The 17,282-nt window shown below is 32.0% G+C and overlaps 1 protein-coding gene across 1 annotated transcript in view; it reads right to left on the bottom strand.

Moving 5' to 3' along the window:
• Positions 1-1,512: 1,512 nt before the first annotated feature.
• Positions 1,513-17,282, bottom strand: part of gramd2ab (GRAM domain containing 2Ab) — a 38,684-nt gene continuing 22,914 nt past the window's right edge. Inside the window, exons 3-11 of the mRNA XM_079411906.1 lie at positions 10,831-10,888; positions 10,443-10,515; positions 10,147-10,250; positions 7,852-7,950; positions 7,288-7,422; positions 7,054-7,213; positions 4,553-4,646; positions 2,978-3,085; positions 1,513-1,649 (exon numbers count right to left, since the gene is read on the bottom strand). Of these exons, the coding sequence (XP_079268032.1) occupies positions 1,646-1,649; positions 2,978-3,085; positions 4,553-4,646; positions 7,054-7,213; positions 7,288-7,422; positions 7,852-7,950; positions 10,147-10,250; positions 10,443-10,515; positions 10,831-10,888 (835 nt within the window). The 3' untranslated portion in view covers positions 1,513-1,645. The remainder of the gene's footprint in view (positions 1,650-2,977; positions 3,086-4,552; positions 4,647-7,053; positions 7,214-7,287; positions 7,423-7,851; positions 7,951-10,146; positions 10,251-10,442; positions 10,516-10,830; positions 10,889-17,282) is intronic.

The raw sequence follows: 17,282 nt of genomic DNA, 5'->3' as shown, positions 1-17,282 counted from the left end.
TAAATATCGATTTCCTACATCATGTTCTGCATGCCAGAAATGCAAGAGTAGATTTCAAGTACGTCACAACCTACAGACGCCGCCTATAATGCACTTTAATACATCACAAATAAAGATTTGACGATTACGATTACTACGTTACGACAGGCTTTCTTCATGTCCAAACTGTAACATGTCCTTCAGCGCTCAAACAACGACAACCAAACTTCTCTTTGACCTTCCTTCCCTTCACTGCAGTTATTCGTGATTATGACTGTTATTGATCTTGAAATGCTGTGAGTGAAATGTGTGAATATCAAACAGTCAATGCCTTTCTTATTTATGAAAACCTCGTCTGTTTTACACTGCAAAAATCATTTCTTAATCAGTATTTTGTCTTGTTTCCCAGTATCAAACAATTTACTTGCAAAGCAAAATTTTATATGATATTAAGACTTGTTTTCAGAGATTTTTTTGGGATCAGTGAGATTTTTAATGCTTATTAAAGAAGTCTCTTCTGCTCATCAAGGCTGCATTTATTTGATTAAAAATATAGGAAAAAAACTGTAATATTGTGAAATATTATTGTAATTTAAAATAGCTGTTTTTAATTTGAATATACTTAAAAAAATATATTACTGTGATCAAAGTTGAATTTTTCAGGATTCTTTGATGAATAAAAAGTAAAAACAACCCAGCATTTATTAAAAATGGGGATCTTTTGTTATTACTGTCGTTATTTGGTAATTCAGTAAAATAATTTATTACTATATATAATTTAAACATATTTGGAAATGAAATATTATAAATATTATATAGTGCTGTCTAACGATTAATTGCATCCAAAATAAATATATGTGTGTGTACTGTGTATATTTATTATGCATATATAAATACACACACATACAGTATATATATTGAAAATATTTACATGTGTATATAAATCTATTTAATACATAAACATAACATTTTGCTCCTAAATATATACATCCATGTGTGTGTATTTATATAAACATAATATACACAGCACACACACATATATTATGTAAACAAAAACTTTTATTTTGGATGCGATTAATCATTTGACAGCACTAATATATATATATATATTTAGAAATTAAATATTATAATTAAAATATATATTTTTTATATATATCAACAAATCCCCACGTAAGTATAAATATAATGTAAATATTTTAAACAATTATACTTTTGTAATTTATTTAAAAATCTACAAAATATTGATTTTAAAATATAAAAAGTAAACAAGACAAAAATACTCATTAAAATGATTTTTTTGCAGTGCACTAAACACTGGTAAACATGCACTTTTCAGGTCATTTAAGAGAAAAATACAACATAGAAAGAGTTAAAAAAGTGAAACTACGCGGCCGTCTCAAGTCTCTTGACGTTTGGGTTCAACAACAGCAAAACGTTGCTCGTAACCGTCGCCAGCGTAATCCTGATCGGTCCTGGAGACTTCCTTGATGCGGAGCTGTTAGGTGAAGCCTGGCTAATATTCCTCATGTCAGGAATCTTCCGGTCACTCGTCGTCCTCTGCTGGTCGGTTAGCTAACTACTTGACTAGTGCTGTACCTGTAACTGAGCTGGTTAAGTCTCCTGAGGGCAAAGCCGGTTTCAGTGTTGGCACGGGGTTAAACCAGGGTTACCTGCAGAAAGAGCGGGTTACAATGATCTCAGGGACGAAACACAATCACGAAAAACATCTATATTTGACCCTCTAACTCTAGCACTCTCTATTCTAATTCTATTTTATCTGTTTTATTTTTTATAAAAAAAAAACACTTGCACTCTCTTTTTTCTAACTGCTTGTTTTTCTTTAAAAAAAAACTAACACTAGCTTTCTATATTCTTTTTTTCTATTCTATCTACTTGTTTTCTTTGTGTATGTGTGTGTGTGTGTGTGTGTGTGTATATATACTGTATTAGCAGTGTTGGGATAAATTACTTTTAAAAGTAATGCATTACAATATTGCGTTACTCCCTAAAAAAGTAACTAATTACGTTACTTTTTATGGAAAGTAATGCATTACGTTACTTTTGCATTATTATTTTTTTCTGGGCTGGCCTTGCTAATTTGTTTTTAACATAAATATGTATATTTTTGCCAAATGTAAAGGCCCTTTCACATCAAAAGTGAAATGAATATGCCTTGCATGAAGCATAGATCGCAGGAGAACAAAGTTCAAACTCTTCAGCAATAAAAAGGAAAAAGAAAAACAAATGTCATGTTTATTTTAAGTAATTTTCACTTATTAATATGGTTGAATTGGATCGTCGACGGTCGGCAGAAAAGATATTGGTTAATAAAATGGGTTTAATTTAATTGTTGCACTGTTTTCATTCATTTTGAGGAATACGGATCTGTTTTTGTGCAAGTGAGATTTGTAAATACCTGTTCGTTCAATGCATTTAGTCTAGAACTACAGTAAGATCATGTTCACAAAGTGCACACAACGTGCACTTATAAATTGGGAATAATTTCTCTCAACATGGCAACACAAGAGCTGTCAGTCAATGAATGGGAAAACATTACTTGTTTGAAAAAGTAACTCAGATATTTTATTGGGAATTAAAAAGTAATGCGTTACTTTACTAGTTTACTTGAAAAATGTATTCTGATTACATAATGTGCATTACTTGTAATGCGTTACCCCCAACATAGCCTTTATAGTGATCGCCATGTTGTCTTCAATGTCGGCAATTTTCAATTTTCTTCTTAATTGGCGAGAGATAAGCGAGTTTCCGACTGTGTGACATCTCCAGACCAACGACAAATGAAAAAAACTACCCCAAATGTACAAAAAGATACACAGAGCTCAGCTAATGTGCGACTTGGCTCATGAAAGCGTCACGTGATCCCCGTCTTTTGTTGATTCTGATTGCTTCTAATGTCCTCGCTTTGGATAAAAGCGTCTGCTAAATGACTAAATGTAATGTACGAAAGAGTGCTTGATGCACGAGTGTGTGTTTGTACCTCTCTCTCATGCTCATCGCCGGTTGTGTGTTGAGGAAAGACAGCTGTTGCTCCAGACTGCAGACGCGAAACGCCAGATAACACGATGAAATGATGAGCAAAATGATGCTGAAACACAAACACACACACCGTTAACATGCATGACTTCACATTCAAATAATTAGACTAAAGAAGTCAACACCTCTCTGGTTGAGAAAGTAAACAAATCTCGCTATTATTATTATATATAAAATTATTCATTATAATAATGATAAATTCAATCATTTGACATTTTTATCATGTAATTATTTATTATTTATTGTAATATTATTTATAAAAAAATTAAATTAATATGTTTGACATTTTAAATGTTTTATTAGAATATATATATTTTTAGCAATTATTAGAAATAGAATAATACATTATTATTCATGATATTTATAAATTAATTCTCGCTGCCATAATTAATTATTCTAAATAAAATAGTTATTAATATACATTATTATTTATACAATTATAAATTAATTATTTTACATTTTTGATGCTTCCGTTCTGTTAAATATAAGACTGAAGAAGTCAGACTACTCTGGTGAGAAAACAAATGCTAATTATTAATTATTATAGATGTAATTATTAATAATTATTGATTATTTATAAAAACAATAATGGACATTTTTATGCTTTTATTATGTTTTTGTTAACAAACACCCCATTATTTAGTAATAATTATACATTATTATGTTTAAAATGATAATTACTATGTTCCTGTGAATGACTTTCCATTAAAGAAATGAGACTAAGGAAGTCAAACTGCTCTGTTTGAGACAGGAAACAAATCTCAGTCACAATGCCATTATTTATTATTATAAATCATTATTAACAATTACACATTATTTTTAATTATTAAAAATTATTTTTGGACATTTGATGCTTTTATTATGTTCTTGTATTAATTAATTTATTATTATACAATATTATTTATAACAATTATTAAAAAAAACGTTAATTAAGTTTTTGTTAATGACTTTCCTTTAAAAAAATGTTTTGTTTGAGAAAGTAAACAAATCTTTGCTATTATAAATACAATTATACATTATTATTAATATAGATTCATTAATTACTTAAGATTAATTATTATTAATTCGATTATTATTTAGGTTTTACAGATTCATTTTTGACATTTTTAATATGTTCTTATTAATTATATTTATTAATGAAAAAACCCAAACTGCTCTAGTTGAGTTACTAGTTCACATTGCTATTATTATTATTATTATTAATATGTTTATAATCATTATAGCTATAATTGTGCATTAAAATAATACATTATTTTATTATTAATTATAATATTGCTCATACAGCACTTCATTAAGAGGTTGTGACTATGAGGTAATTATATATAAATCTGGTTTATAATAAATAATTTCTTTATTTTTATCCAGCAGAGGGCGACATCACGCTACAAAAATACATGACCTCCTGAGTTTTGAGGTCAAGAGTTTCTCTCCAACTACTTGATCATTGTTCTGTATGAATAACTGCTTTATGTTTATCCTCGGTGTAAAGCTGTAAGTGTCGGAGCGTCTCTGGACTCACAGCAGAATGAAGAACTTGAGCAGATGATACTCCATGTGACCCAGTTCAGACATGGGTTCAGTCAGCAGGATCTTCTCGGCCTCCAGCCGTTCCTCTGAGGATCACAAAACATTATTTGGCTTTGTTTTGTTGTTTCAAAAGCTTCACGCAGAGCCAAGAATCCTGTTTGTTTAAAACTCGCCGTTGTGCGACACAAATGCACCGAACAAACAACAAGCGTCTCGCTGCAGTGAAACAGACGGGTTTAACTCTGAACAGGCGTCTCGTAGTCAAATGTCCAACGGAGCGAGTTAACTTCAGCTTTATAATCAAATAACGTGGATATTTTCCTAACTCTGTCACGCTGTCTGAGGATAAACGTCTCTGGACAGAAACACTGACCGCGTCACCTTTGGCCCAGAAACCGTCCCGGTGACACTAATATTTGGACAAAGACGTGAAGAACAGGAGCAATAGTTCATTAAAGAGAATAAACAGAAACGTGACTCGCTGAGAAACAAACATTTGATTATTTGTTTAGACTACAGTTAAAGAATAACAAAAATTAATTATGAATCACTAATGACGTGGATAAACTGCACAATTTAATTTTAATTTCTATGTTAGTACATGCAATTTATAATCATAAATTAGTAATCATAAATATAAAAAAGCTATTGTATAATTAATAAATTACTACAATATATATATATAAACACTTATAACGATGTAGTTAATTAATTATATATAATATACCATTAAATATAATGTTTAATATATTATTACATAAATAATATAATTGTTAAATACATATTATGATATGATACATGATAATATATTAAGATATTTATATGTTTCTATTTATATATAATATATGATAAATACTAATAATTATAAACTATTTAAAATAGTTATTATATAATAATTTAATTAATAATTATGTAATATATTAATGCATTTTTCATATATATTTTCATATGTATTTTTCATACACACATATATATATATATACAGACACTTTATAATTATACTATATAACATTTATAATTATATATTTGTTTTGTATTTATATGGTAAATACTATTATATATACATAGGTAGAACAAAAACTATTCTATAATTAATAAATTAGTAAATATGATAAATTACTTATTTATTTTTTATTTATATATGATAAATACAAATATATATACATAAGTGTAATACATATAAAACTACATAATAAAACCTATATACAGTGGCATGCGAAAGTTTGGGAACCCCTTGCAGAATCTGTGAAAATGTGGATAATTTAACCAAAATAAGAGAGATCATACAAAATGCATGTTATTTTTTATTTAGTACTGTCCTGAGTAAGATATTTTCCATAAAAGATGTTTACATATAGTCCACAAGACAAAAAAATAGCTGAAATTATTAAAATAACCACATTCAAAAGTTTGGGAACCCTTGGTTCTTAATACTGTGTGTGGTTACCTGGATGATCTACGACTGTATTTTTGTTTTGTGATGGTTGTTCATGAGTCCCTTGTTTGTTCTGAACAATTCAACTGAGCTCTGTTCTTCAGACAAACCCTCCATGTCCTGCAGATTCTTTTCCAGCATCTTTTGCATATTTGAACCCTTTCCAGCAGTAACTGTATGATTTTGAGATCCACCTTTTCACGCTGAGGATGATTGAGGGACTCAAACACAACAATTAAAAAAGGTTCAAACATTCACTGATGCTCCTGAAGGAAACACAACGCATTAAGAGCCGGGGGGTGAAAACTTTTGAACAGGATGAAGATGTCCAAATGTTTCTTATTTTGTTGAAATATCATATTTTTCCATTTAGTACTGCCCTTCTGACGCGACAGAAGATACTTGCATGTTTCCTGGAAGACAAATGAAGTACAATTTACCTTGATCTTCAAATTCAAAAAGTTTTCACCCCCGGCTCTTAATGCATCGTGTTTCCTTCAGGAGCATCAGTGAATGTTTGAACCTTTTTTAATTGTTGTGTTTGAGTCCCTCAATCATCCTCCGTGTGAAAAGGTGGATCTCAAAATCATACAGTTACTGCTGGAAAGGGTTCAAATATGCAAAAGATGCTGGAAAACTGAAGATTCTGCAGGACATGGAGGGTTTGTCTGAAGAACAGAGCTCAGTTGAACTGTTCAGAACAAACAAGGGACTCATGAACAACCATCACAAAACAAAAAAACAGTCGTAGATCATCCAGGTAACCACACACAGTATTAAGAACCAAGGGTTCCCAAACTTTTGAATGTGTTTATTTTAATCATTTCAGCTATTTTTTTGTCTTGTGGACTATATGTAAACATCTTTTATGGAAAATATCTTACTCAGGACAGCACTAAATAAAAAATAACATGCATTTTGTATGATCTCTCTTATTTTGGTAAAATTATCCACATTTTCACAGATTCTGCAAGGGGTTCCCAAACTTTCGATCCAAATCTAGAAATGTTTAGTGGTGTATTTGTCTGATATCTGAGAGCTGTTGGTGTGTGTCGTACCCTCCAGCGGTGTCTCTGCGGGGTACGGCACGTCTCCTGCGCTCAAGCTGCTCGTGGAGTTTCCCAGCAGGTCCGGCAGCGATGAAGAGACGGACGGAGCCGAGGGTTTCCGGCGCCACTTCAGCACCGGCGTGAAATCAGTGGACACTGGAAACTCATCCTGTACACAATTCATCTCGCATCAGACCATCGTCTATCAGACACATCTATAAACTAATGCTGTGCTTCTCGTACCGTCGACAGAGAGCCAGGCTCCTCCAGGAACTGCTTCAGACTCAGACTCTTCTTCCCATTCACCTGAAGGTGTGTGCAGATCCTCCTCAGCACGTCATACACACTGTCCCGCGACAGCAGAGACACAAACACATACTGCCAACCACAAACACACACACAGTCAACAGAGTCTCTTAACTCACTCAAGTGAAAATGACAGATCTCTCCATTCTTTGTAAGTGGAAAACTTGAAAAGTCGGCAGTGTATCAAATACTTATTTGCCCCACTGTCTCTCTCTCTCTCTATATATATATTTTAGACATATTAGTATATATATATTATTGCTATATATATATACACACACACACATTTTAAAATAATTTATTTATTTGCCACTATTTATCTGAGCACGGTTTGAGACATTGTTCAGATCTCTTCTGAAACTCAAGACAAACATCTGAGAAGCTGAAGACTTCAACAAAATCTGTATTTGCTCTCATTTTCCAGTTTCTACCGAAGAGAAACTAAGAGATCTCATAAGTGATTTGGAGGATTTTGTGTGTTTGGTGTGTTGTGTTTAACACCTTCTGGCTGGTGTCGGTGGTGATGGCCAGTCCGTTCGGCACCAGGCCGGCCGTTTTGTGTTTCTTCACCAGACGCACAGACACCACCGGGATGGCAACCTAAACCAGAAAACCACGTTAACAGACCAAAACACCCAAACCAAGCAGTTATTAGGCGATCTTTGTACTTCTCATTCTATCAGACAAAACAAACAGAAAATGAAAAAAACAAACTCATCCAGACGAAGCCAAAAGAGAAAGTGGACTGAACGTTAGGTCTAGTGCAGCAGCAATGTCAACAGAGCGGTCGGCTGAAACCGGGTCAGCAGCTCGGGATCAAACAACATCCATACACAAGAAATCTGCCTTCCACAAATCCCAATCAAGGAAAATTAAACAAATTAACCCATGTTTTGATACTTCAAACACGCAGCGTTGTAAATGTGAACAGGTGGATCGACAAGAAGATGATGCATTAAACAATTAAGACATACATTACATTTAATTAATGCAACAACTGATTAATAATAATTGTTTAAATGAATATAATAATTGATACAACTCATCCATTTTCTTAAAAAATTATATAGAATTTTTGTTTTGTGAAAACCTGTAAGTCATGCTTTTTACAGTTTAATATGTTACAATAGTCATTGCCCTACTCTGGTATTTTATTTGTTTTAAAAAATGTCTTAAGTCTTACATTTGAGCTTAAAACTCCTGCAGATACTGAGTTTAAGAGGACTTCAGGGAGCTGTTTTGCACTATTAACTAGTTGCTTATTAGCATGCCTGTTATTAACAGATTGGCTGTTTATTAGTGCTTATGACGCACCTCCCAAACCACAGCCACTGGTTATTTTAATGTTATGACGAATAATAATAACCTGCTTCCCACATTCTGACCAATCAATTTCCATGACTTTCCATGATGCACTCTGATTAGTTTCATTATAAAGACTCATAAACAGCAATTTCACAACATGAATTTTAAGATTTTCCCCAAAAAGTTATGATTAATTTCTATCACTTCTCCAGACCACTTTAAAAATCCCCAGAAATCAAAAAACACAACAATGATGACGACGTTTATCTCTTCTGTTTGTTTACATGCTAAAATTAGGCATTAAAACACTACAACATTCAACAGAAAATATCAATAACTGCTTCATTTTATCTCCTTACAATAAATACTATAATAGTGCGTAAATAAATAATACTAATAGCTATAATATTAATATTAGCACAGTGTATTATTTATACGCTATTGTAGTATTTATGAATATTTTGGATAAGCTTTTATTTTTATATTTTCACTTTAGTTTAAGTTTTATTTATTTTATGTGCTTGTCATTTTGATTAGTTTTGACTTTTTAGCTTTAATTTGAATATCAGTGTTATCATTTATTCACTATTATTGTACTGATTAATATTTTTAATTAGCTTTTATATTTTATAAGTTTTCATTTTTGTTTGTTTTTAGTTTAATTTTATGTGCTTTTGTCATTTTTATTAATTAAATTGATTTATTTTTGCTTTAGTTTGAATAACAGTCTCGTTTTAGTATTATTTTTACACTTTTATATAAATTATTAATATTTTGTATTAGTTTTTTATTTCTATATTATGATTTTTATTTTAAGTTTTAGTAATTTTATGAGCAAATTGTAATTTTTATTAGTTAATTTTTTTAGCTTTAATTTGCAGATCAGTGTTATTTTTGTATTATTTTTACTTTATTATAAAATGACAGCTTTTATTTTTATATTTTCAGTTTTGATTTTAGTTTTAGTAATTTTATGTGCTTTTGTCATTTTTATTAGTTTTATTTTTTAGCTTTAATTTGCAGATCAGTGTTATTTTAGTATCATTATTACATAGCATTTATTGATATTGATTGAATTATCTTGGATATTTATATGTTTTCATTTTACTTTAAATTTGAGTAATTTTACTCTGTGCATTTGTAATTTTTATTAGTCATAGTTTTTTTTGCTTTAGTGTTATTTTGTATTATTTATACACTATTATAGCATTTATTGATATTTTGAATTAGCTTTTATTTTTATATTTTTTGTTTTCATTTTAGTTTGTTTTAATAATTGATGTGCTTTTGTCATTTTTATTAATTTCGTAGCTTTAAATGTATTTTTATTAGTTTCCAAAGCTTCTGTTATCTTATTTTATTTAATTTCAATTAATTTTGTAATAGTTTTAGCTAACAGTAACAACACTGATGCAAATTTGGTCACTACTTTATCTTGAATCCTTATAATTCAACATCTTTAATTCACATTTGAAAGAAAATGCTACAAACCTTGATATCTTTGCCAAAAAGGTTTGCGTAGAAACACAGCCAGTTTCGAGAAATGTAAAGCCGCCCTTGGAGCAGAATGTCCCGCAGAAGAGCACAGGAATAAACTACAGACAAACAGATGAGACACTTTAATATTAACACATTCACATCCAAAACCTGGTGCCACATCCAAATGAAAGCAGTAGAGCAGTGCTTTATTCATCTGTCACGTTATGCACAACAATGCTGCGTAATATGTGTTATAATATTAATGCATTACAGTGTTTTACTTCAAGCAGAAAAGGCTAATACGTCACCCTTCATGAGGATCTCCTCCTTCGGGACGGTCGAGAAGAGTTTGTGGTACTGGGAGTTGTATTTGCTGACGGTCTGTGAAGAAAAACACTCTTTCATCCACAAAATAACAGCAGCTTTATGTTCAAATCTGACCAAAACTAAGGCATGAAATAGCCCTAACTAGGTTAAACTAACTACAGCGGTTTAAAAAGCTTCACTAGAAGCAGCGCAGCACTAAACTGATTCATTTTCTCGTAGGACAGAGTGTCCAATCATTTCGTAAGCGATGGAAACTTGCATCATGGATGATTGTTTAACACAATTGTTGACGGAAACTCACAGCAACTGAGAAACTATGAAGCTGTGCAGCGATGGACAAACAAATCTATATACCATAAATATACTTACTGAACCCCTGTAGCATTTCTTTACATCCTCATATGACAGATCGTCAATGAGCTGAAGCCTGAAAACACACACATAAAACAATATTAATACTAGTGGCACTGCATATGTATACATGCATACATACACATATTTATATATTTCAAATTTTAATTACTTAAAATATTTCTAATTTTTTACATATAATGTATTCATAATTTATGTATTTATTTTATTAAACAAGACTCAGAGAAGCAATAATAAAAACAATAATAGTAATAATAAATAATATGGATACTAATCAAAATTATTTTTAAAATCATTTAAAAAAAATACATTTAATTAATATCAAGTTAATATTTTAAAAATATTTCTATTATTTGTTATATTAAATTTTATATTAATATACTTGTATATATTTATTATATATTTATATAATATGTAAACAAATATCTATATTATATATAGACAGAGAAAGACCTTGAGAAAATAAAACTTAAAAGTCTCTAAGAATCAAAAATTCATCAACAAATTATAGAATAACAGTAATAATACACACATACAAAAATGACAAATTTAAAGGATTTATTTAAAATATTTATATTATATTTTGTATTCAATTAATATATAAATAAACACCTAGATTTTTAAAATTATTAATACTATTTTGTACATATTAGTCCCCACTTTTCTCAAAAAAATGGCAGCATAAAAGTAAACAAGCCTCTAAGAGGCAACAGCTAAGCAACAAAACAACCATATTGAGACTGAAGAGAAATATTCAGACAAACACACATTCATCTCTATAAGATGTGTGTGTTGAACATGTCTTTAGGAAGATTCCTGCTATGCAAAAGCGCTTCAGTTCAGTGCAAACAAACACATGGTCAAAAATATGATGAATGTGCCTGTGCACGTGGTCCAAATGAGACCCAAGTCATGCAAACTGTGTGAACAAATGATCATACAAACAGACATGAAGCCCAGAAGCATCAGTCCGGCTCCGGCCGCAGGCAAATGTGTGCAAATGACATTTTCATATTTATTTATCAGGTCAAAACCTGATATGCAGTGCTGCTTGAAAGTTTGGGAACCTCTTGCAGAATCTGAGAAAATGTGAGTCATTTTAACAAAATAAGAAAGATCATACAAAATGCATGTTATTTTTTATTTAGTACTGTCCTGAGTAAGATATTTCACATAAAAGATGTTTAAATTAAAGTTCACAAGACAAAAAAAATAGCAGAAATGATTCAAATAACCCCATTCTTATGGTTCTTAATACTGTGTGGTTACCCGAACGATCCAAAGCTGTTTTTTTGTTTTGTGATGGTTGTTCATGAGTACCTTGTTTATTCTGAACAGTTAAACTGAGCTCTGTTCTTCAGAAAAATCCTCCATGTCCTGCGGGATAAACTCAGGGACTCGAACACGGCTATTAAAACAGGTTCAAATATTCACTGATGCTCCAGAAGGAAACACGATGCATTCAGAGCCGGGGCGTGAAAACTTTTGGAATTTGAAGATCAAGGTCAATTATACTTCATTTGTCTTCCGGAAACATGAAAGTATCTTCTGTTGCTTCCGAAGGGCAGAACTAAATGGAAAAAAATATATATTTCTACAAAATAAGAGATATTTGGACATCTTCATCCTGTCCAAAAGTTTTCAAGGGGTTCACAAACTTTCAAGAAGCACTGTATATATATATATATGTGTGTGTGTGTGTGTGTGTGTACTTGTATTATTTATTTACCATGTCAGTCCCAAGAAATGACAGACAATGACAGCATAGAATATCAATAAATAAATATTAATATATAAATACGTGCAAATTAGAGCTTAGATTTCGATTTCAGCTGTATGGGAAACAACCATGTTTGATTTTTCCTCAGAGGAACACAGAAAGCCAATGGTTTTGATTTCAGTAAAAGTGGGGATTTTCCGGTTCTCCTTCACCTCATTCCCTGACCTTCCTCTCACCAACAATCAATCATTGTTTATAACTTCTGGTGGCCGAAGTCTTCAGAGAAGCGTTTCCTTCCCGGAGAAACTTCCATCATTTCAGGCCTCAAACATGATCGCTTTCCTCTGAATGCTGTAATGATGCATCATGTAATGCGGAAAAATCCTCCGCTTTCATGAAGCAGCAGCTGAAAACCCTTCAGGAAACCATTAGAGGAGAGAATTCAAAGCCAATGCTTCAAAAGCTCCTGAATCGTGACTTTCTCTGCAGTCAGTTTTTCTAAACACGTCACACACTGTTCTGGTGTGTATATATATATATTTTTTTTTTATTATAATTACAGTTTTTTTATTTTACTTAATGCTGTTATAATTACTTATATATATTTAATGCTGTATTTTAATGTTTAATGTTAATTAATGTTTTATAAAATATATAAACAAAAATACACACACACACACATATATATATTTGTATTTACCAATAAATATTTGTATAATGGGCCATGTTTGGATCTTCCAACCGTACAATAATCCAAACACAAACCTCAAAATCAACACAAAAATGGGTCACTGAGCACAAAACCAAGCTTCTGCTGGCCATTCCAGTCCTCTGACCTGAACCCTGTAGAAGATGAGTGAGGTGAACTGAAGAGAAGAAGCACCGTCATGGAGCTGTGAATCTAAAGGATCTGGAGTGATTCTGGATGAAGGAATGGTCTCTGATCTCTTGTCAGGTGTTCTCTAACCTCATCAGGCATTATAGGAGAACATTTAGAGCTGTTAAACTGGCAAATGGAGGTTTCAAAAAGTATTGAATAAAAGGGTGCCGTTAATTGTGGCCAATGTGTATCAGAGAAAAACATTTATTTCATAACATTTCCTATTTTAAATTCTTATTATCCAATTAAAGGTTAGATTTTTGTGATTTTTTTTAAATAAAAGATCAAAAGGATTAACAATGCAGATTAATTTTCACAGCCTTCTTTGATCATATTTACCAAGGGTGCCAATATTTTTGGCCATGACTGTGTATATATATATATATATATATATATATATATATATATATATATATATATATATATATATATATATATATATATATATATATATATATACACAGTGTTTCCCCCAGGTTTATGGCTTTGGGGGGGGGCGTTCCATTTTTCCCCGGCATAAAATCATTCATTTAATTTATCTTTTAATGAATGAAAATTAAACAAATCTTTTTTGGGGGGGGGAATAAAGAGGATTTAATATTACAATTAAAACATTGAAGACATATTTTATGATTATTCCTTCAAAATACGGTTTTAATCATTTTAGTAGGCTATTACGTACATTCTACTGAACAATAGGAATATATTTCTGCCGCAATGTCTACAATTGAAACCCGAACTTTTATTTTGATGGGTTTATATTTCTGTGTGTATATGATATGAGGATAGTTTTACTCAAATGAAACGGTCAAATGCTCATGAAGTGACTCTCAGAGCAGTTCTGGAGATGCTGTTCTGTATTTATGTCCTCATTTAGTGAGACGGCAGACGTTAATATCACCGCAAGCCTCACGCGCTTCTGTACGAGTAGCAAACAAAACCGCTCATCTGCGCCAAACATTAACACAGAGACAGTCGTGTTGCGGTTTAATATTTACAAATACTAGTGGGAGTGGGCTCACTTGTGTGTGTGTGTGTGTGTGTGTGTGTGTGTGCATCGGGGGGGAACTCCGCTGTAACATGCCGTCGTGTAAATAAGACAAATAACGTAAGGCTATTTAGTTTGTTTAATAAAAGAACAAGGCATAGAGCTGTTCTATAGGAAAGGTAACTTTAAATGACTTCTGTTGTGATCTGGCGCTATAGAGAAGATAAAATTAAATAAAATGAACTTCACCTTCAAGTGGGGCGGGGGGTGCTGTTGGGAGGGCGGGCCGCATCCTAAGATAATGGCAGGGGAAACACTGATATATATGCATATATGTAACAATTTTATTTACCAATAATTCATTAATTCAAATTATTATTTTTTTTTATAAAAATGCATGGCCAAAATTGCAGAATAAAACTTCACAACTAAACCTTAAGACTTATTTATTATTATTATACATAAAACATTTCCTTTCATATTCAATTAATGTATAAAAATATCTAAATATCAATAAAATCATAAAAATAATTTTTACAGTCTAGGTGTCAGGGTTCTGTCGTGTCTGTCATGTGTTCCCGCCTCATGTTTCCTTATTTGGTTTGTTTCCTGTCCTTGTGTGATTATTAGTTTATTCTGTTCAGGTGTGTTTGTCTCATTAGTGCATGTATTTAAGTTCCTGCTTGTTGAGTTTCGTGTTGTCTGGTCTACTCGTTACTCATGCCAACAGCACATAATATAACTGCATATTTAGCAAGAATTCACATGTTAAACATATTTAGCTAGCTAGATAGAAAAGATCACAAGGAATTAGTTTGTTCCTTTTAGATACTGAATATTTTCAGTTGAAATACAATTATAATCTTTCAGTGCTACTTCTGTATCCGATTTTGAGTAGAAATCTGTAAGAAATGCATCGATCCGTAGGTAAAATAACTGATGAAAACATACTATTTTCATCACACACAAAATTATTATACCTTTTAACGCTGACAACCATGTTATTAGCTTGTCATGTGGTAGGAAAAAACGTTTGCACACTAGTGTTCCAATAAGCCACTTTGAAACTCTCCTGTTATTTTATTTTTTAATATACATTATGAACAGAACTGTGATATTTCAAACAAACTGAAATACTTTAGACAAGGAGCAAAGGCAGAGCGGTGTTTCTGGTATCAGTGAACTCGGAGCATTATTAAATGCTCGGAGCGCGGAGGAAATATCGTTGCTGCTCCACTCCGCTCACATACTCTGCCGGACACCGCCACACAAATGTGGCTTTTTGAGAATGACTGTCCTACTACAGGACTTAAACACAGAGTAACAGCTCACTCCCAGTTACAAAAGACACCGTGTTAAATTATCCTTTGACTATATTCTGGAACGACATCTAGTGGCCAAACTTACTTGCCGAACCCTGGTCTAGGTGAAATGTCGGACCAGGTTAAATTTCACTGTAAGCTGTATATATCTGTGTTCAGATTAATAAAATCTCTAAATCTAAATCTTGAAAACTGTCTTCAGAAATTAGTTAAATATGACAAATTTGCTCTAAATGTGAATATGATTCATAAATCAATTAAACAGGGTTTTCTGTAGCACTTAAATCTTTTTATGTATTATGCATTATAAAGGTAAACTGTACATTTGTGTAAAAACGCTACAGAAAACAACTGTTAATAGGTTAACAGTAAGCTCCCGAACTATATACAGGGAAAAACTGTAAAAGATCTAACCAGACATTTCATGTAATTTTACAGTAAAATGCTGTTAATTGTACAGTTTTAGAAGTAAAAAATCTATGTATAATTTACAGCCAAAAACTGTAAACGGATATTCCCAGAATTCCCTGCATGAAACTCCACATTTGAAAGTATTTCGTTAAATTAATCATGTTTTGTAATAGTTTTTGTTATCAGTTATGCACATTTGGGCTTTATGTGATGAGCTTTGATTCTTCATGGGGCTTTCTCTTTCACCACCTGCATTATTATGATGGTTGTCAGGTACAAAACAGATTTTAGTAGCAGTGTGTGTTGTTGAATTTACTGGTTCACATTCACATTTTCTTGTTTGTAAATTACAGTTGTATACTGTACATTTTACAGTTTGTTCTGGTAATTATTCTGGCAACCACAGCTGATTTTGTTTTACAGTGTATTCCTATTTTATGTTGCAGATAACTAACCAAAGTCAAAATGCATTATTATATTTAGAGTTACATCAGAACTCAGTTGTTTGTCATGCTTGTTTTAATGCATTATACTTTCCAAAGGTGTAGCAATGAAAAGATGAGTATCATTCATGAGATCATAAAATGCATTATAAGGTGCATCACAAAACATAATTAATGCATTAAAATACTTCTGTAATGCATTATATGTAAAAGCTCGAAGTAAAGTGCTATCTAGTTGTGTTTTGTGGTTTGGATGAGTATGCAGTGATATAATGAGTGTGATGTGAGGAGAAGTCTGTGATGTGATGTGTGTGTGTGTGTGTGTGTGTGTGTGTGTGTGTGTGTGTGAGCTTGTGTGCGTGTGTGTGAGTATGCATGTGAGTGTGTGTGCGTGTATTTGTGTGTGTGCATCCTTGTGTGTGTGCTTGTGTGTATGCATGTGCTTGTGTGTGTGCTTGTGTGTATGCATGTGCTTGTGTGTGTGCTTGTGTGTATGCATGTGCTTGTGTGTGTGCTTGTGTATGCATGTGCTTGTGTGTGTGCTTGTGTGTATGCATGTGCTTGTGTGTGTGCTTGTGTGTATGCATGTGCTTGTGTGTGTGCTTGTGTGTATGCATGTGCTTGTGTGTGTGCTTGTGTATGCATGTGCTTGTGTGTGTGCTTGTGTATGCATGTGCTTGTGTGT

Source organism: Barbus barbus (genome assembly GCF_936440315.1).
Source record: "Barbus barbus genome assembly, chromosome: 48".
NCBI lineage: Eukaryota > Metazoa > Chordata > Actinopteri > Cypriniformes > Cyprinidae > Barbus > Barbus barbus.
Note: the sequence above shows the minus strand (reverse complement) of the source record. Positions and strands in the feature narration are given on the sequence as shown.